We start from the raw sequence: 17,865 nt of genomic DNA on the forward strand, positions 1-17,865 counted from the left end.
GGGAGGGCTGGAGAGGACAGATGCCACCAGGCTGAGATCACAGCCTGAAACACCCAGAGAGGGTGACAGTGCCAGGCCAACCCCCCTAACACTGCCAGGCATGGGCAGTGCCAACCCCCCAGCTCCAGCCTGAGACCCCCGTGCCCAGCTCTGGCCACCAACCCACCCAGTGACACCAGCAGTGAGTGGCCATGCTCCTGGGGCAGGGGACGTGTGTCCACCCTCAGCCATCCACAGAACGCAGGGTGGACCAGGAAAAGCCACAGGAGTTGGGCTGAGCCAGCAAACTAGTCAGGGGCCAGGCTGGGCAGGCATTACCCAGGGAAGGGCTCCTCCACCCGACCAGGGTGAGAGGTCCCCGGAACACTCAGGGGAGGAGGGGACAAGATTTGCCCATCCCTGGGGCCACCCCAGGAAAGAAACAGGAAAAGCAAAATGATTTTCAAGCCTCCCATTATGGAAAAGCCTCAGAAACACGAGCCCAGAGAGCAAACACGCTGCTGGTAGCTGGAGCAAGGAGCCTGTGCCAGAACTGGGAAACCTTGGAGGCTGTGGTGGGATGGGCAGGGCTCCAGCACAGCCCCGGGATGTCCCTGTCACAGCTCCTGGGGAAGGAGCCCTTCCCAGAACACTTCTGGAAGTGGCCTCAAAACTCAGGGCCCCAAGGAGCGGAAGGGAAGCGGTGTTTGGGAAGAGGGCGGGAGGCACTGGGAGCCTGCAGGGTGGGGGTGAATCACCGGGATGGAGAGGGACGGGATGGGTGACACCACGGACAGGATGCTCCCGTGTCACACTGCCCCAGGGCACTGCGGGTGGACGGGGATGGGACATGTGTGGTCGGTGACTCCTAACGCTGTCACTTTGTCCCTCCTGTGATCCCAGCACAGAGCCACCGGCCATGGTGGGCACAGGAACCCCTGGTGAGCTGGGGCTGCCTCTTTGTGCCCCAGTTTCCCACCCCAACAGTGGGTGGCTTCTCCCTGGGTGACACCGGTGGGTGCTTGGGGTGGGGAGAAGGTGCTGGGAGCCAACGATAGAGTATGACAAAAATAGAGCTTTATTTTGGGACAAGTGCAATCAGAGCTGGGTCCTTCGGGCCTGGCACGGAGAGGGTGAGCATGGCAGCAGCGTGGAGCTGCTGTACACCAACAGGAGTGTGCTGGTGGCATGGATGGTGGCACACTGGGATGTCCCTTTGCCATATGCCACACCACAGCCCAACACTGTCCCAGGGTGCTGGGGGTTGGGTCTGAGCTGTCCCCATCCCCTTGGCGGCGGTCTCGCTGTCTTTGCCTGCTCCTGCCTGCTGTGGCCATGGGGAGGTGGGATGGATGGGTCTGGAGCTGGAGAGGTGGTGGTGGCCAGGAGGGCCCAGTAGGGGTGATGGCACTGCCAGCAGTCCCATGGGATCAGCACAACGTGGGCAGGTTGGGGACAGAAGGGACTGACACCCACCCCTTCCCTGGGCATCTTGTTTGGCCACAAGAACTGTGCAGACACACGGCCCTGGGGTCACGCCAGCCAAGAGAGCTCAGGAGTGATGCACACACATCTGCACACAGACACACACACACATTCACACATGCACACACACACACTACAGGCAGGATTCCACAGGCAGGATGGCCCTGGATGCATGGATACCACAGCCACATCCCTGAGCATCTGCAGCCTGTGTGTGCACACAGAGACACTCGTGCAGAGCCAGGACACGTGTGCAAGGATGGTGCAGGCACATGGAGGTCCCCACTGGCACACACAGAGTGTGCACACCAGTGCCTGTCAGCCTGCACAGAGCTGTGCATACATGGAGGGGTTTGGCCACGCACAGAACATGTGCACATGTGCACACCAACACACCCGTGCACACCAACACACCTGTGCACACCTGCACACAAGGCTCTGCACAAGCACACAGCAGCACAGCCCTGCCCACACACAAGCTCTGCTCGCACACACAGAGCCTGTGCACAAGACACGAGTCTGTGCACAGCAGGCCACGGGCACAGCTGCATGTAAGGCTTTGCACACACAGCAACACACTTGCACGTGTACAACCTGTGCACTGAAGCAGAGCTGTGCACACAGATGTGCTTATACACATGTGTACAACACACACGTGCCCACATGCAGGTGACCTCCTTGCACACATAGAGCCTTTACATGCCAACACACATATGCACACAGAGCCACACTTGCAGGGCCCACGTGCAGGCAGATCTATGCACACAGACCCCCTTGCACACGCAGAGCCTTCACACACCAACACGCGTGTGCACAGAGCTGTGCAAACAGACACAGCAGCACACACATGCACAGAGCTGTGCACACTGGTGCACAAGCCCATGCACACCAGCACATCCACGTGCACTGTTCTGTGCACGCCAACACCTGTGTGCACACAGCCCCTCACACAACTCCTCACAGCCCCACTCCCCTCTGCCCCCATCTCTGGGGAGTCCTACTCTCTGTTTGGGGGTCTCCACCCCTCTGGCACCCTATGGCTTGTTGGAGGGTCCCCATTCCAGTGACACCCTACACCCTCTTAGGGTCTGCCCATGGCACCCTGCTTCCTCCCAGGGATTCCCTGTCCCAGTGAGACCTTACACCCTGCCAGGAGGCCCCTGTGGGACCCTAACTCCCTCCTGGAGGGGTCCCTGTCCCAGTGGACCCTACTTCCTCCCAGGAGGCCCCCATCCCCATGGCACCCTGCTCCCTCCTGGGGGGGTTGGGGCGATGTCCCAGTCCTGATGAACCTCACTCCATCCTGGGTGGGGAGGGTTCCACATCTCCATGGGTCCTTCCCAGGGGGTCCCCATCCCAGTGTCCCCTATGTCCTGCCGGGGCCACCCCGTCCTGGCCGTGCAGCCCACCCAGCTGCCACCAATCCGGGCTGGTGGTAGAGGAAGGTGCCAGCCAGTGCCAGCCCGATGCCCAGGTAGCTGAGCCCACTCAGGCTGGTGCCGAAGAGCAGCCGGGAGAGCAGGAGGTTGCCCACCATGGTGAGGTTGCCCAGGACGTGGACGGTGAGGGCAGAGGTGAGGGAGAGGACACAGAAGGTGGCCAGGTTGTAGAGGACGGAGGCCAAGCAGCTCAGGAGGACGCAGACCCAGAGGGTGAAGTCGTAGCCCAGGACCCCCTGCCAGGAGGGACCCAGCTCCAGTGCCAGGGCAGCCCCGAAGAGGAGGCAGAAACTGGGGAGGGAGGTCAGGGCCAGCAGGGAACGGGCGTCCAGATGAGCCTCTTGCAGCAGCAGACCTGGGGGGGGGACATGGGCACCGTCACGGGACAGATGTACAACCCTACTGGGACAGCTGAATGGGCACAGAACAGCCACCCCATCTCTGGACAGGTGGACCATTATGGGACAGCCAGGCCACCCCAGTGGGGGACACCCAGCACCCCTGGGGCACCCCCCAGCACTGGTCCCCACTCACTGCCTGAGAAATCCCCAACAACACCAGGAAGGGGGGAGGGGGAGGGGGGGCAGCCCCTTCCATGGGGTTTCCTGGCTTGGGAATGTCCCAGTTTGAGGGTGCCATGGTTCAAAGGGTGCCCTGGTTTGGTGGTGCCCTGATCTGGGGGTCCAGGACATGGTTGGACAAGGCAGTTCCCCCACCCGATTTTTAACTCCCCCCCTCCTCCCTTTTTTTTTTTTGTGGCTGATTTTGCAGCTGGCAGCAATATTTTTGGGTGTATGGCCTGTCCCCTCTGTGTCCCCATGTGTTCCTCTAGTCACTCAGGGACAGTCAGCCAGGCTGGATGCCACACACAGGGGGCATATGCCATGTGCCAGGGGACAGAGCAGCCCCCAGCCTCTCCAGGGCCACCCTCTGTGTCCCACGGGTGATAAAGGGACCCGGGTGGGTGCTGGTGGTGGCAGCCCTTAGGTGGCCACCTGGTACAGGTGCCCCCAGGGTCCTTGAGGACAATACGGGGTGGTGTGCCTGGCCCTCAGCCCCATGCCAGAACATGACCCCACGGTGCCTGACAGAAACACCAGCTCCAGAGGACGTGGTCCCCCCCAGAACCCAACCAAGGACATCACAGCCTGGGTGGCACTGTGGCTGTCTGGGTTCTCACAGATGGGGACCAGGCCACTGGGCATGGGGACTCCCAGGGGACCCAGCCAGGCACAGCACTGGAAGGCATGAGGATAGGGACAGGACAGCCTGGGGGTTCCTGTGCCACCCCTCATGGCCCCAGGACACGGTGGCACGGGGTTGGCACAGCACTGGGGACCAGAGTGGCACGTGGGTTGGGTTGGCACTGGAGTGGCACTAGTGACAAGGTGGGCAAGAGGTGGCACAGGGGGTGGGAGCTGAGGGCAAGGGGTGGCCCTGAGGTGACACGGGTGCCTCAGAGGGTCGTTCCAGGGTAAGGGAAAGGGTGGGGAAGGGGCAGGAGAGGGACGGGCAGGTGACACTTACTCTGCTGTATGGACTTGAGAGCTCGGAGGACGGTGGCTGCCAGGAGGAAGGTGCAGCCGGGCTGGTGGCACCGCAGCCCCCCGGCGACACTGCAGGCGGCCCCGGCGCAGAGGGGCCCCATGGCCAAGTACTGCAGGGGGTGATGTCGCCGCCCCACCAGCACCCCCGACAACACCAAGGTGACCAGCGGGGTGGTGGCGGCCACCGCCTGGGCCACGTCCAGCTGCACCGAGCTCAAGCCCAGGTTGCCCAAGGCCACGCTGGTGCAGAAGGTGAGGCTGAGCAGGTAGATGCGGGCGGTGGGGCGGGGGGCCGGGGGGGTCCTCGCCCAGCCCAGGGGGTAACCCACGGCCACCCCCGACAGCATGTGGAGGGCGGAAAGCAGCAGCGGGTAGCGGAAGCCGTGGGCGGCGAAGATCCATTTGTTGAGTCCGGCCATGGCGGTACCGCTGCCCAACCAGGCCAGCACCGTCACCGGCAAGGGCAGCGCCGGGACCGAGGGCGGCCGCCCCCCATCCGCTTGCCCCGGGTCGGGTTTCCAAGGCCGGAGAATCCCCTCGCCACCTCCCGTCATTGTCACCGTCGCCTCATGGCCCTGCCGGTTCCGCGGGCACATGGGCACCGGGTCCGCTTGCCCCCGCTGCCGCCCCCCGCCCGGCCCCGTCCTCCCGCCGCGCCCGACACTCGGTGGCGGCGGTGACAGCGGTGACGCTCGGCGGGTCCCCGGGTCCTACCGGCAGCGACGGCCGCGTCCCCACACAGCCTTGTCCCCGGGGTGGTGGCCCGGCGCTCAGCCCCGGGGCGCTGGGGGGGCGGGAGCGGCGCGGTGATGGCGGGAGGGGGCGGCGGGAGGGGAAGGAGGGGGGGAGGCTCCTCCCCGCGGGGCCGCCGCCGCGTCACGGGCACCGGTGCAGGGGTGCGGGGAGGAGGGTGCGGGGGGGTCCACCCAGGGCCTGCCGGGAACGCTGGGCATCCCCACCCAAGCGGACACCACGGTGACAGCGGCGGTGACACTGCCTCAGACACCCCCCACCCCCCCCCGGCACCCCGGTTCCCCCCAGAGAGGTGACTCAGGTTGGGGACACAGCCAAGGGGTCCCCTCAGGCTGTGCATGGCACTGGGGTCACCGCGGTCCACGGGGAAGGCTGGGGTTCCCCTTTCCAGAGGGTCTGCGGAGGAGCAGAGCCCGGGCTGGCCAGGGACACCCCCCCCACCCCCGGCTGCTTCGAGCACCCCAAACCCAGCTGCACCTCGAGTAGGAAGGGAGCTGATGTGAGGATCAGGGTGATCCTATCCCAGCCTGCCTGTAGGACACGTGTGTGTCCCTGTCCCCCCTCCCCCCCAGGGGGATTTGGGGCGCAGGAACAGCAGGAGCCAGGAGCCAGCAGGTTCTGTGCCCGGGCAGGGGGTTCATTGCCACTGTCCCCCCTCCCTCTACCACTCGCTGAGGCGCAGGATGAGGGTCTCCCCGTCATCAGGTCTGTAGTCAGCAACACCTGCAGAGAGAGGGACAGGAATGGCAGAGCGGGTGTCTGGGACCCCCAGCACATCTCCCAGGACCCCCACCCATCACTCACCCATCTGCAGGCTGGTGCTGGGGGCAGCGAGTAGCTGCCAGTAGCTCCGCTTCTGGGCCTTCAGCCCCAAAACCTGGGTCAGGTAGGGGCCCTGGGGAGTGTCCTCTGTGTCAAAACTGGGGGATGGGAGAGAGGGGTGAGGGTCCAGCCCCAACTGCTGGCAGTAGGGCAGGGCTGGGTGCTGGGGACCAGGAAGAGGCTGTGGTATGGGTGCAGGGCAGGTGGGCACCAGAGGGTGACACCCAGGGACTCCAGAGGGGTTCCCTTTCCCCAGCAGCTGGGGCCACATACGTGAAGTTGTGGGATACAAGCTCAGTGGCAGCTCTGAGGACATCAAGGAGAGAGGCACCAGCAGGCACTGACACTGACTGACTGTAGAGCTGGTGCTGGGGACACCGTGGCAGGGGACATTCCACCACCAACCCCACTGTCTTGTTCCCTGGCACCTCGATTCGTGGCTCGGGGCTGAAGGGCTTCAGGGTGTCTGCAAGGAGGAAGCCACTATAGCACTGATGGAGACAAAGCCACCACAGTGGTGGCAGCTGTGCCAACCCCATCCCAGCTTTCTCTGTCTCTCTGGCTCCTACCCAGCTCCTCCTGGCAGTACATGGAGGCAATGTCCAGGTAGGAGTGGCTGTACAGCACTGGCAGGACCTGGGCCATGGTGGCAGGGGTGGTGAAGGCCTCCAGGTTCTCCAGCACAGCAGTCATGGCCTGGCCATACGCCGGCTCCTCCCGACATGTGTTGGTGGCAATGAAGACCTGGGAGCAAGGAAAAGGTAGGAGGTGGGTGGGGACCCTGGGCACCAAACTGGGGGTGAGCATTTCCTGCCTGCCCAGAGACCCTGCCTGTGCCTAACCCCCTGTGCCTAACCCCCTAACCTGCCTGTGCCTGCTCCTACATCTACATCTGCACCCAGACCTGCACCCCTGCCTGCACCCACACCAGCTCCTGCACCCACCCTCCCCACCCCTTCCTACACCTGCAGCCACACCTGTACCTAGGTTTGCACCCACGCCTGCACCTCTGCTCATGCTTGCACCCACAGTGTCCCTGCACCCAGTCCTGCACCCAACCCACGTTTGTGTCCCAAACCTTGACCCGTGCCGCACCCATGCCTGTACCCACACCTCTGCCAGTCCCCATGTCAACCCCTGCACCCTGCGGCCACCCCGGTGGCCCTCACCCACCTGCATGGCCCAGGGGGTGCTGTAGATGTTGCCAAAGAAGCCATCGGGGTCCTGCTCCTCCACCATCCTCTTCCTGATCCTGAGTGTGGCCGCTCGCAGCTCTCCTGCCAGCCGGGTCCCTACCAGCCGCTGCCGCTCCAGGCAGGCAAAGGCCAACGCTGCCACGGCCGCAGTGTCTGTGGGGACACCACCTTGTCACCACGCCCAGGGTGGGTGCCACCCCCTCCACCTGTCCCCGGGTACCCTTACCTGTGGCTCTGCCACCAGCGTGGCTGAAGCTGCTGTGGTGCTCAGCAGCCAGGAGCCGTCGGATCACCTCCTCCCGCACCCGCTTGTGGTGGACACAGAGCGCCAGCACGCCCAGGCTGTACTGGTAGTAACTGGTGAGGGGGTGGCCGTGATGCCGGGAGCCTGGGGGCAAGGTGGTGTGGCACGGTGACCTCGTGGCTGGATGTGCCAGCAAACGGGTGGGTGCTCGCCGTGGTCTGCTCTCACCTGTCCAGTCCTCCTCCAGGTAGAACTTCAGCCAGGTCACCAGGGAGCGCTGGGAGCCATGGTCGGGTGGGTGACAAGTGGCCCGCAGCCCCAGCAGGTACAGGGCCAGCCGCCCCGTCTCCGGCCACTCCACCTTGGTGCTCCTGCAAGCCACCACGTCAGCTCCCACCGGCAGCCAGAGTCCCCAGTCCACATCAGGAAGCTGCCACCCTGCTGGCAGAGGGGACCTTCCCCGCGGGACCCCTCACTGCACCAGGTGGAGGTGACTGTCCCCATGGGATTCCCACACCACATTGGAGGGCTACAGCCTGCCAGCAGAGGGGACCATCCCTGAGGGACACCCACACGTACGTGCTGTGCTCGGTTCCTGCAGCATCTTTCTCGGGGTGGCCATGGGGCGCATCGTGGGCCTGGCCAGCTGCCTGCAGGCTCCTGTGGGGACTCAGGCTCAGTGGAGTGGGGGACAACCCCAGAGGCAGGTGGGGTCACCCCCCAGGAACCTACTGGCTGTATCGGCGATGGAAGAGGTCCTGCAGCTGCCCCAGGTACTGCTTCTCCCTGCTCAGGTCGTGGTCAGCCGCCAGGCGAAGGGCCAGATAGACGCTGGGGTCGGGGTCCTGTGCTGGGTCCCCCAGCAGCCCCAGCAGCCGGGAACTCAGCGCCCGCACTGGCCCCTCCACCACCTCCCCTGGGACCTCTGTCCCCCCATGGGAAGAGGGAGTGGGGGTCAGAGCGCCAGGAGAGCGCTAAGCCCACCCCCAGCATCTGCAGTCCGTGGTTGTTTGGGGTGGTGACAGAGAGCCAGCACCCCCCCACACCCTGCTACACCCTTCCCTCTAGTCACAAACCCTCACGAGTCCTCCCCCCTGAAAATGGGGAAGAAACAATAACATGAGAAGGGAACATGGAGAACCCAACGCTCCAGCACTGCCACTGCACCCATGGGGCTGGCGGGGTGCTGGGGTGGCACCCCGGTCCTCAGGGACCCTGAGAATACAGCTGAACCCTGATGGGTGCTGGGGGGAGCTCAGCCCTGGGAAACTCATCCCCAGGAGGGAAATGTCCTCCCTGGGGCAGGAGCAGGGGACGCGGGGACCGCTGGGTGGGCTGCGGGGCGGTGGCACTCACCGCAGAGCCGGACGGAGCTCAGAACCTGGAGCAGGACGAGGAGCAGGAAGCACCCGGAGCGGGGCGGGGGGTACTGCGGCATGGCGAACAGGGACAGACAGGCAGAGAGTCCGGCAGAACCGAGACGGGACAAGACGGGGTCCGGGGAGGGTCTGTCGTAAGAGAGAGTTTCCGCACACCGGGGCCAAGTCAGCAGAAACGGAGAAGGACTTTGGATGGGAGGAAGCGGCGAACGGGGCCGGAGGAAGGGGCTGCGGACCCTGCCTGCCCCGGTTCTGCCTGACCTGGCTGGGGCAGCGAGACCCAGGTCAGAATCACCGGGCACAGTCAGCCCAAAATAAACCGAAAGGATGAATCCCTCCCTGAAAGGGCTCTGCCTCCTCCTCCTCTCCCGCAGCCTCCACAGGCTCGCCTGGAAAGGGATTCCTCTCCTTCAACAGGGAAATGGGGATTAACACCCCCGGTGCGGGGGGAGGATGGAGATTGGGGTGTTGAACCCCAAATGGTAAATTCCCACAGCCAAGAGGGTTCTGCTGGGACTCAGGGGACACCCAGGCTCAGACAGGGGTGAGGGGCCATAGGGACACCCTCCTGTCCCCCTCTTCCCCTCCCCACCCCGCAGGATGTGGCTCCCGGCATCTGCCACCCCCCGGGACACGGCGGGGACCCCCGCGGGGTGCAGTTCAGACGGGGCGCACCCAGGGGTGTTGTGTGGGTGAGAGGACAGAGGACTGATCTGTCCCCACTGCCACCGGGGGCGGCTGCTCTCCGGGGGGCACCGGGATGGCCGGGAAGCCCGGGTCACCGACTAGAGCCACGGTGGGACGGGCTGAGAATCCGGAACCAGCGGGACCCCGGGGAGAGGTCCCAGAGCCCACTGGTGAGGGCGAACGAGGAGCTCCAGGGGCCAGGTCCAAGTTCCCGTTACCCCAGGTGGTGTCAGCCGAACCCACATCCCGGGACCGGGCGGGAAACGAACGGGAAAATCAGGAAATGAATCCCTCCACACCTCGGGGGTCACTTCACCCCCCAGCTCCGGTTCGGAGTACCCCGAACTCCCCCGAGGGCTCGGTGGTTCTGTCCTGGTGGGGCACGGGGACATACACAGCCCCCCCTCCGCCTTAGCCGGCACCCCCCGGGAGGTGCCCCGGGACCGGGCGGGGACACGGGGAGCCGGCGGGGGGGACACCAGGGAGGAAAGGACAGGTGTGTGACGGCTAGAACCGGGCTGAGGGAACCGAGCCCATCGGGGCTGCACCCGCTGCACAGCTCCACGCAACGGAGACCCCCGGGGGGAGGCTAGAGCGGGGCCGGGGGCTGCCTGCAGCGGGGAGAGGGGAGGTACACATGGGGCCAGGGCATCTCCACCCCCACCAGGACCCGAACCGGAACCGGGACCGGAACCGGGACCCGCCTTCCCCAGCACCTCCGGCGTGCGGAAGGACCCCTCTGCCGGACCTCGGGGCTGCCTGCGGCACGCCTGAACGGAACCAAGCGGGACACCCGCCTGCCCACCCTGCCCGCTGTGCCCACCCTGCCCGCTGTGCCCACCCTGCCCGTCCTTCCCGTCCTTCCCCCCCCGCCCGGTGCAGCCCCGGTCTCAGGCGGTGCGTTGGCAGGCGGGGTCCTGCGGGACACCGGGAGCACGCGGCAGTGGCGGCGGGGCCATGGGCGGGGTGGAGAAGAAGAAGGTACCGGGGAACCGGGTCCTGTCCCGTCCCTCTCCTCCTCTCCTCTGCTGCGGTGCCGGTATTGGTACTGACGTCCCGGTGCCCATCCCTCTCTGCTCCCCTCTGCCTCCCTCCCTCCGGTGTTCTCCCCCCCGTCTCGGTACTGCTGCCCATCCGTGCCGAGCCTCTCTCCAGCCCTCCCGGTACCGGTTATTCTCCGGGTACCCCCATAGCCTCATCCACCGCCTCCCCCCGGTTCCCTTTTCTTCTTCTCCCCCCCGTGGTTTCGGTGCTGCCCCCCCCCCCCTCCTTCTCCCCTCTCTCCCGGTATCGGGGGTTCCTGAGTCCCCCCCGACGCCCCCGTTTCTCTCCAGTACGAGCGCGGCGCGGCCACCAACTACATCACCCGCAACCGGGCCCGCAAGAAGCTGCAGCTCAGCCTCCCCGACTTCAGGTGTGCCCGGGGACCCCCTGGAAACCCCCACATCCCCCCCAGAGACCCCCAATCCCTCGGGACCCATTGAATCCCTCTGCGATCCCTTCAGCTCCTGTGGGGATCCCTCTGAACCCCCTTCATGATCCTGCTGTGACCCCCAGACCCCACTCAGGAACTCCCTGGAACTTTTTCCATCTCCCTGGAACCCCCCGAACCTCTTCCCGAACTTTCCAGGACCCCTGAGCCTCTCCCAGAAGCCCCCCAAGGGATCCCCTTGAACCCCCCCCAGGGATTCTCCTGGGACCCCCGAAGAGCTCCCCTCCCTTCCCCAGAACGCCCAGGTACCCCCTGAACCCCCCCAGGGATGCCCTAGAGACCCCCTGGGACATTTGAACTTCCTTCAGACCCCCTGAGACACCCCCTACCCCCCCCAGGGAGCTCCCAGGACCCCTACCCCAGGGGTCAGAAGGGGTTCAAGCCATGGGGTGCCCCTTTGCCCAGGGTTTGTGGTGCTGTGTCCCGCATGTCCCAGGGTTTCAGGCTCTCCAGGTTTGGGGTTTTGCCCCCGGGGGTGGCCCTGGGCAGCGTCCCACTGCCCACCTCACCCCCCTCCCCACCATCCTCAGGCGCCTCTGCATCCTGAAGGGGATTTACCCCCATGAGCCCAAGCACAAGAAGAAAGTGAACAAAGGCTCCACAGCCCCCAGGACCTTTTACCTCCTCAAGGACATCAAATTCCTCCTCCACGAGCCCATCGTCAACAAATTCCGGGAATATAAGGTGATTGGGCACCAGGGAACCCCCGGGGTGGTGCCCGAGGGGCTGCTCGGGGCTCTCCCTCTCCTGCAGACCCCTCTTTGTCCCCCTGTCCCCTCAGGTGTTTGTCCGGAAGCTCCGGAAGGCGTATGGGAAGAGTGAGTGGAGCACTGTTGACCGTCTGAAGGACAACAAACCCACCTACAAGCTCGACCACATCGTGAAAGAGAGGTGAGACCCCAGACCAGGGTCCTTCAGGAGGAGCTTTCCCCGCAGCCTCATCCTCTGGAGCCTTTGCTGTGTCTGTTCTCCAGGAGTCCACGACACTGGAGTTGCTGGGCTGGAGGCAAAGTACTGGGCTGCAGGGAGTGCCTGGGTAGCTCCAGGATCTCCAGACAGATGCTGAGAATTTTCCTCCCTGAGCAGTGCTTTCCTCAGAGGCGGGAGGACTGGTGGAGCCAACGGAGCTGAGTGTGGTGGCAGTGGGAGAGGAGCAGGGAGGGAGGGAGGGAACCTGTCCTTGGCAGGGCTCATTGTCCCACTGGGACAGGAACTCCCTGGGACTTTTTCAGTCTCTCTGGGACCCCCTAAACCTCCCCTGGAACCGCCCAGGACCCCTGAACCTCTCCCAGAAGCCCTCCCAGGGATCACCTTAATCCTAGGGATCCCACCTGTCCCACTGGGACAACAATGCTGGTGTGGAGAGAGAAATGGCACTGAGAGACAGAGGCTTCCCTGGCCCCAGAACCTGAGTCCTGCAGCTGGTGTGACATGCCATGGGCCACCAGGGCACTTGGCCCTGCTGGGTCCAGGCTGAGGTTTCCCACCACTCAGTGTCCTGAAACCTGGGGATACCCACCTTGTGATCCAGGGCGTTGCCATCCCCTCACCAGGGAGGTTCCTGGCTCCCCAGAGAGCTGCTCTGAGGTCCCCAGGAAGGACACCTCATGTCTGTGGGTCACCAGCTGTGGTGGGACAGGAGGAGATGGGTGCTCCACACTGCCCCATCGCTCTCTCACATGAGGTCTTCACCCAACTCAGCAGTTTTGGGTGGGCATTGGGCTTGGCTGTGATTTATTTTTTTTTCCCTCCTTCCTGCCTGGCCACAGGTACCCCACGTTCATCGATGCCCTACGGGACCTGGATGATGCCCTCTCCATGTGCTTCCTCTTCTCCACCTTCCCACGGACGGGCAAGTGCCACGTCCAGACCATCCAGCTCTGCCGGCGCCTGGCCCTGGAATTCCTCAACTACATCATTGCCTCCCGCTCCCTGCGCAAGGTGGGAGGTCTGGGGGGGGACAGGGATGAGACCCTCCCTGTCCCAGGAGAGGCCCTGGGGGTGGTGGGCCTGGGGAATGAGTCCTGTTGGGAGGTGACACTCCTGGGGGTGTCCCCATGGAGTCCTGGGCATGGAACTGCTGACAAGGGAAGGGTTAATGGGGATTGGGATGAGGAGTCCATCCCCGTGGCCTTCCTCCCCCTGACTCTCTGTTCCCTACCAGGTCTTCCTCTCCATCAAGGGCATCTACTACCAGGCAGAGGTGCTGGGGCAGACTGTCACCTGGATCACTCCTTACACCTTTGCCCATGATGTGAGTACCCCTATGGGACCCTCACTGCTCCCTTCCCCTTCACCTCACAGAATCCCAGAATCATTTGGGTTGGAATGGACCTGTGAGATCATCAACTCCAACCCTTGATCCACTCCCCCCATGGTTCCCAGGCACTGAGTGCCACAATCAGGCTCTGCTTAAAAACCTCCAGGGATGCAGAATCCACCCCCTCCCTGGGCAGCCCATTCCAATGTCTGATCACCCTCTCTGTAAAGAATTTCTTCCTAATATCCAACCTAAACCTCCCCTGGCAGAGCTTCAAGAGGTTTAGGTTAGATATTAGGAAGAAATTCTTAAGCCCATGCCCTCTTATCTTACTGATATCTGCCTGGGAGCAGAGCCTGACCCCCGCCCTGGCTCCAACCTCCTTTCAGGGAGTTGTAGAGAGTGATGAGGTCTCCCCTGAGCCTCCTTTTCTCCAGACTGAACATCCCCAGCTCCCTCAGCCCTTCCTCACAGGACTTGTCCTGGATCCCTTCACAGCCTCCTTGCTCTTCTCTGGACCTGCTCCAGCACCTCCCTGCATGGCCTCAGGCTGGCCCGGAGGAGCTGGGGATGGTCTGGGGGGCCATGGGTCCCACCTGAGCCCCTGGAGACAGCAGGAGGAGGAGGCTGAAGGTCTGTGTGGTCCCATGGCTCTGGCACTGCAGGGGTGGACAAGGCCATGCCCAGCCACTGTGGGGACACAGCCCTCCTCCCCCCGGGATGGCCATCCCCATGTTCTGTGTGCCTGGGTGTACCAGGCGTCCCACTTCCTTATTACCTCCTGTCAATTATTAAAACACCTTAATGAGCAATCAGCTGTCTCTGCCCTGTCCCCCATAGGGGGGTGAGTGTTGCCAAGGTCACCTGCTCCTGGGATCTCCAGGGCCTGGCACAGTTGGGTTGAGGATTTCCAGCTCCTTTGGTGTATCCCACGCTGGGGCTCATCCCTCAGCAGCTCCTCAGACCCCTGTGTCCCCTCCCCACACCAGCATCACTGCCCCTTCCCTTGAGTTCTGGCTGGTCCCTGCCAGCTTTTGGCTCCTTGCCCTGCACGTCTCACCTGGAGTCCCCAGACCAAGCCATCAGGGTCCCCATGGATGATGGGATAAGGTTCTTCATCCCACCTTTCCATGGAAGGGCCCTGGAGAGCTCAGCCTGCCCCAGGTCCATTGGTGGCCGTGGCTCTCCAGACCTCGCTGTGAAGGGGACAGGATCCTCTTCCCTGCACAGATGGGATGTGCCTGTCCCTGCAGGGGGGACCCTGCTCCATCATCCCCGTGTCCTCACCCTTCCTGTGTGCCCACAGCACCCCACAGACGTGGATTACCGTGTGATGGCCACGTTCACCGAGTTCTACACCACCCTCCTGGGCTTCGTCAACTTTCGCCTCTACCAGTCCCTCAACCTGCTCTACCCCCCCAAGGTGAGGCCACCCACCTGCCCTGGGGTGGTCCCCAGCCTGGTTGGACCACCCAGGGTGGACAGTGGTCAGGGTGGTGGAGGAGAAGGAGATATTTGGGGGCTCTGAGGTTGGGAGCTGCCTTCCCACCATTCTCTTGCTCCACAGCTCGAGGTCCAGGCTGATGCTGAGCTGAAGCCAGCGGAGGGCAAGGAATATGCCATGGATTCAGAGAGCTACCTGGAGGTGAGAGACACTTCCTGAGGGACCCCATGTGGCCTTGGTGTCCTGACCACTCACCCCTCCTGCCCCAAGGCACTTGGTGTGGGGCAGGAGCCTGATCTCTGGTCCCAAAGTCTTCACCCCCTTGTGCGGAGGAGCAGTGCATGGCCTGGGGGACCATGAGCCTCCCCCCAGCATGGTGAGGGACCCTTCAGGGCCCCTGGGGACATCAAGATGGGGCAGCACACAGAGGAGGCTGTCAAGTCCACAGCTCTTTTGATTTCTTGCTCTGAAAAATTCACCTTCTCCTCCCTGAGGCTGCCCCTCTCCCCATCCCAAAGCGCCGTCTGGGGGTGGGTGACACTTTATGGGTCTCTTCTTGCTGCAGAAACTGTCAGCTCTGAGTGCCAGCCTAGCCCGGGTGGTGCCACCAACTCACGAGGACGAGGTTGAGATAGATGAGTTCCCAGTGGAGGGGGTAAGAGCCTGGGGGGGGTTGGGATGCTTAGCCCTGGCTTTGGGCAATCCTGCAGGGCCCAGCATGATGCTGGGAGGGACCCCAGGAGGGTTGGGATGGCACCCAAGAGCCCTTCTGGTAGAGCAGGGAATGTCAGGGGCTGAGTGCTGTGCTCCAAACAGGAGGTAGCAGAGCAGATGGATGAAAGGAAGAAGGAGCAGGAGGCCCTGGAGAAGCACAAGAAGCTCTTTGAAGGGCTTCGCTTCTTCCTCAACAGGGAGGTGCCTCGGGAGCCATTGGCCTTTGTCATCAGGTATGTGGGGGACAGGGACATCCTATGGAACAGGGATATCCCGTGGTGCAGGGACATGGGACAGGGACATCCCATACACCCTACTTGTGTCCCCCTCCCCCCCGAGCCTCTCTGTTGGGTTTTTTGAGGCTGATTTCCCTGATGTCCTGCACATGAGGTGACCCCCGGGGTCCCTCCTGCCTGTCCGACTCCTGTGTGGGTGTTGCTGCAGGTGCTTTGGTGGCCAGGTCTCCTGGGACAAGTCACTGTGCATCGGGGCCACCTACGATGTCACTGACCCCTCCATCACCCACCAGATTGTCGACCGACCCCGGGTGCAGCAGCAGGTTGTGGGCAGGTGGGTGAGGCAGGTGGCCTGTCCCCAGAATGGTCCCTCAGCTGCCACCTGGTGTCTGCTCTGTGGTCTCCAGAGCCTGGGGATGGGAAGAAGGATCCTGAGCTCGTGTCCCTCTGTCCCCCAGGTACTACCTGCAGCCTCAGTGGGTCTTTGACTCCGTCAATGCCAAGCTCTGCCTCCCCGTGGCTGACTATTTCCCTGGTGTCCTGCTGCCACCCCACCTCTCACCCTTTGTGACAGAGCAGGAAGGGGACTACATCCCCCCTGAGAAGCTGAAGCTGCTGGCAATGCAGAGGGGAGAGAACCCTGGTGAGGGGGAGTTGGAGGGACCGTGAGGGATGGTGTTGGTAATGGTGTCAGGAACAACGTTGGGAACGGTGGTCTCTGGGTTAGGTGAAGAGAGTGAGGAGGAAGAGGAGGAAGAAGAGGAGGAGGAGGATGACAATGACAAGGAAGAGGAGGAGGAGGATGAGTCTGAAAAAGAAGAGGAGATGAAATTAAAGAAGATGGAAGAGCAGAAGACCCAGAGCAATAAGGTACAGGTGTGGGGTGGGAGCTGTGGGAGGAGGTGGCTCAGGTGAGTTCTGTCCCTGGAGGATGTTCCAGTCTGTCCTGGGAATGCTGGGGCTCTGCCCTTCCTGGGTCCTGGACCCATGTCCATGAGCTGCAGCCCCCAGTCATGGCCAGGTTCTGCCACCAGCTCTAGAGGGTGCTATGGTCCCCAGGGAAGGGTGTGGAAACGGGGTCCTGATCCCTCTGGCTCCCTGCAGGCCCTTCCCGTGAAGGTGACAGCTGGCAAGCTGAGGCTGGAGGACAAGGAACGCCTGGAGCAGGAGCAGCAAAGCGAGGAGAAACGTCTGGCAATCATGATGATGAAGAAAAGGGAGAAATACCTCTACAAGAAGATCATGTTTGGCAAGAAACGCAAAGTCCGAGAGGTATGAATGTGGGGCTGCTCTGCTCCAGAACCCTCCTGGATTCCTCCTGGATCCCGGTGCGGGCTCTTCCCAAGTTGGGGCTCTCCACCCAGGCAGGGCAGAGCTCCTGGGGTATTTGTTGGTGAAGCTGCTGCCCCTCTCCATGCCCCAAGGGCTGCAGCAGTTGGGTCCCTCTCCCCCGGGGATGGTTGGAGGTTGGTGGCACTGGGGTGGAGATGCCCCTGGTGGCTGGAGATGGGGCTGATGAGGTCTCCCCACAGGCCAACAAACTGGCTGCCAAGAGGAAAGCCCACGACAGTGCTGTCAAAGAGGAGAAAAAGAAAAGCAAGAAGGCACGACGAGCGTGACGGGGGCCGGGGTACCCCGTGGGGGCTGGCTGCACCCTGCCCACACCATCCTGCTTGGCTGAAAACCCCTCAGCTTTTGTCTTGGGACAGAAAAATGAAATTGATAAATTTCCCCTCTGTAAATACACTTCCAGCTGTGCCTTTCCCTGCCTTCCTCCCAGCCACCCACCCTGGGATCAGTGTCACAGGGACTGTCCCCTTGGCTGATGCCACGTCTGCTCTGCAGGAGGATGTCAGAAAGAGCTCTGGGTTCTTGGAGGTCCCTCTGGGATCTCTCCTTTTGGGTTTGCATGGTTTTGGGCAGAGGGGCTCAGTCCCCATGACAGAGCACAGGAGGTCCCTGGCTCAATGGGACGTGTTTTGGAGGCATGGACCACCATGGTGTCCCCACTGTGGTGGAGAGGGACCCATGGCAACTGGGGAGCCCATCCTCTGCTCAACCCTCCCCATGGACCCTGCTTCTCTGTGAAGTTTATTTGTAATTAAAGGTGACATTTCTGGGGACACGTGGCTGTTCCCTTCCAGATGTGGTGGCTGCATGGGGTACTCTGCGTGGGCATGGTGGGGGA

At 63.1% G+C, this 17,865-nt stretch overlaps 3 protein-coding genes across 5 annotated transcripts; 1 reads left to right on the forward strand and 2 right to left on the reverse strand.

The window, feature by feature from the left end:
• Positions 1-1,036: 1,036 nt before the first annotated feature.
• Positions 1,037-5,249, reverse strand: SLC35E4 (solute carrier family 35 member E4). Its single transcript, XM_030460271.1, has 2 exons — positions 4,431-5,249; positions 1,037-3,258 (listed from the first exon to the last, which is right to left on the reverse strand). Exons 1-2 carry the CDS (start codon positions 5,044-5,046, stop codon positions 2,831-2,833), a joined length of 1,044 nt encoding a protein of 347 aa, XP_030316131.1. The 5' UTR covers positions 5,047-5,249; the 3' UTR covers positions 1,037-2,830.
• A 570-nt stretch (positions 5,250-5,819) lies between these two features.
• On the reverse strand, positions 5,820-9,490 carry TCN2 (transcobalamin 2). 3 transcript variants are annotated; one of them, XM_030460259.1, is made up of 11 exons: positions 9,106-9,490; positions 8,822-8,973; positions 8,198-8,390; positions 8,039-8,125; positions 7,694-7,836; positions 7,448-7,609; positions 7,199-7,374; positions 6,595-6,769; positions 6,299-6,491; positions 6,008-6,123; positions 5,820-5,926 (listed from the first exon to the last, which is right to left on the reverse strand). In XM_030460259.1, exons 2-11 carry the CDS (start codon positions 8,901-8,903, stop codon positions 5,865-5,867), a joined length of 1,389 nt encoding a protein of 462 aa, XP_030316119.1. In that variant the 5' UTR covers positions 8,904-8,973; positions 9,106-9,490; the 3' UTR covers positions 5,820-5,864. The 3 variants fall into 3 exon arrangements, with proteins under 3 accessions (XP_030316119.1, XP_030316118.1, XP_030316121.1); XM_030460258.1 differs by having other exon boundaries at positions 8,822-9,490; XM_030460261.1 differs by having other exon boundaries at positions 8,045-8,125; positions 8,822-9,486.
• An 872-nt stretch (positions 9,491-10,362) lies between these two features.
• Positions 10,363-17,822, forward strand: PES1 (pescadillo ribosomal biogenesis factor 1). The gene is made up of 15 exons (XM_030460256.1): positions 10,363-10,512; positions 10,866-10,945; positions 11,554-11,707; positions 11,805-11,914; positions 12,793-12,964; positions 13,188-13,277; positions 14,590-14,706; positions 14,851-14,928; positions 15,293-15,382; positions 15,544-15,674; positions 15,886-16,011; positions 16,136-16,320; positions 16,405-16,547; positions 16,782-16,949; positions 17,210-17,822. The coding sequence occupies exons 1-15, from the start codon at positions 10,489-10,491 to the stop codon at positions 17,294-17,296; spliced, it is 1,755 nt and encodes a 584-aa protein (XP_030316116.1). The 5' UTR covers positions 10,363-10,488; the 3' UTR covers positions 17,297-17,822.
• The last annotated feature ends 43 nt before the right edge of the window (positions 17,823-17,865 follow it).

This window comes from Calypte anna, chromosome 15, assembly GCF_003957555.1.
Source record: "Calypte anna isolate BGI_N300 chromosome 15, bCalAnn1_v1.p, whole genome shotgun sequence".
In the NCBI taxonomy this organism is placed as follows: Eukaryota; Metazoa; Chordata; class Aves; order Apodiformes; family Trochilidae; genus Calypte; species Calypte anna.

What these genes read in the sequence shown, in the direction of transcription:
- SLC35E4 (XM_030460271.1), bottom strand. Translation starts at nt 5,046, where the DNA reads ATGTGCCCGCGGAACCGGCAGGGCCATGAGGCGACGGTGACAATGACG. An exon ending in TCTCAAGTCCATACAGCAGA is followed by an intron (nt 3,259 to 4,430) that starts GTAAGTGTCACC and finishes TCCCCCCCCCAG; the next exon opens with GTCTGCTGCTGCAAGAGGCT.
- TCN2 (XM_030460259.1), bottom strand. Translation starts at nt 8,903, where the DNA reads ATGCCGCAGTACCCCCCGCCCCGCTCCGGGTGCTTCCTGCTCCTCGTC. An exon ending in GAGCTCCGTCCGGCTCTGCG is followed by an intron (nt 8,391 to 8,821) that starts GTGAGTGCCACC and finishes ATGGGGGGACAG; the next exon opens with AGGTCCCAGGGGAGGTGGTG. An exon ending in GTACTGCCAGGAGGAGCTGG is followed by an intron (nt 6,492 to 6,594) that starts GTAGGAGCCAGA and finishes TCCTCCTTGCAG; the next exon opens with ACACCCTGAAGCCCTTCAGC.
- PES1 (XM_030460256.1), top strand. Translation starts at nt 10,489, where the DNA reads ATGGGCGGGGTGGAGAAGAAGAAG. An exon ending in GCGGGGTGGAGAAGAAGAAG is followed by an intron (nt 10,513 to 10,865) that starts GTACCGGGGAAC and finishes GTTTCTCTCCAG; the next exon opens with TACGAGCGCGGCGCGGCCAC. An exon ending in AGAAGACCCAGAGCAATAAG is followed by an intron (nt 16,548 to 16,781) that starts GTACAGGTGTGG and finishes GGCTCCCTGCAG; the next exon opens with GCCCTTCCCGTGAAGGTGAC.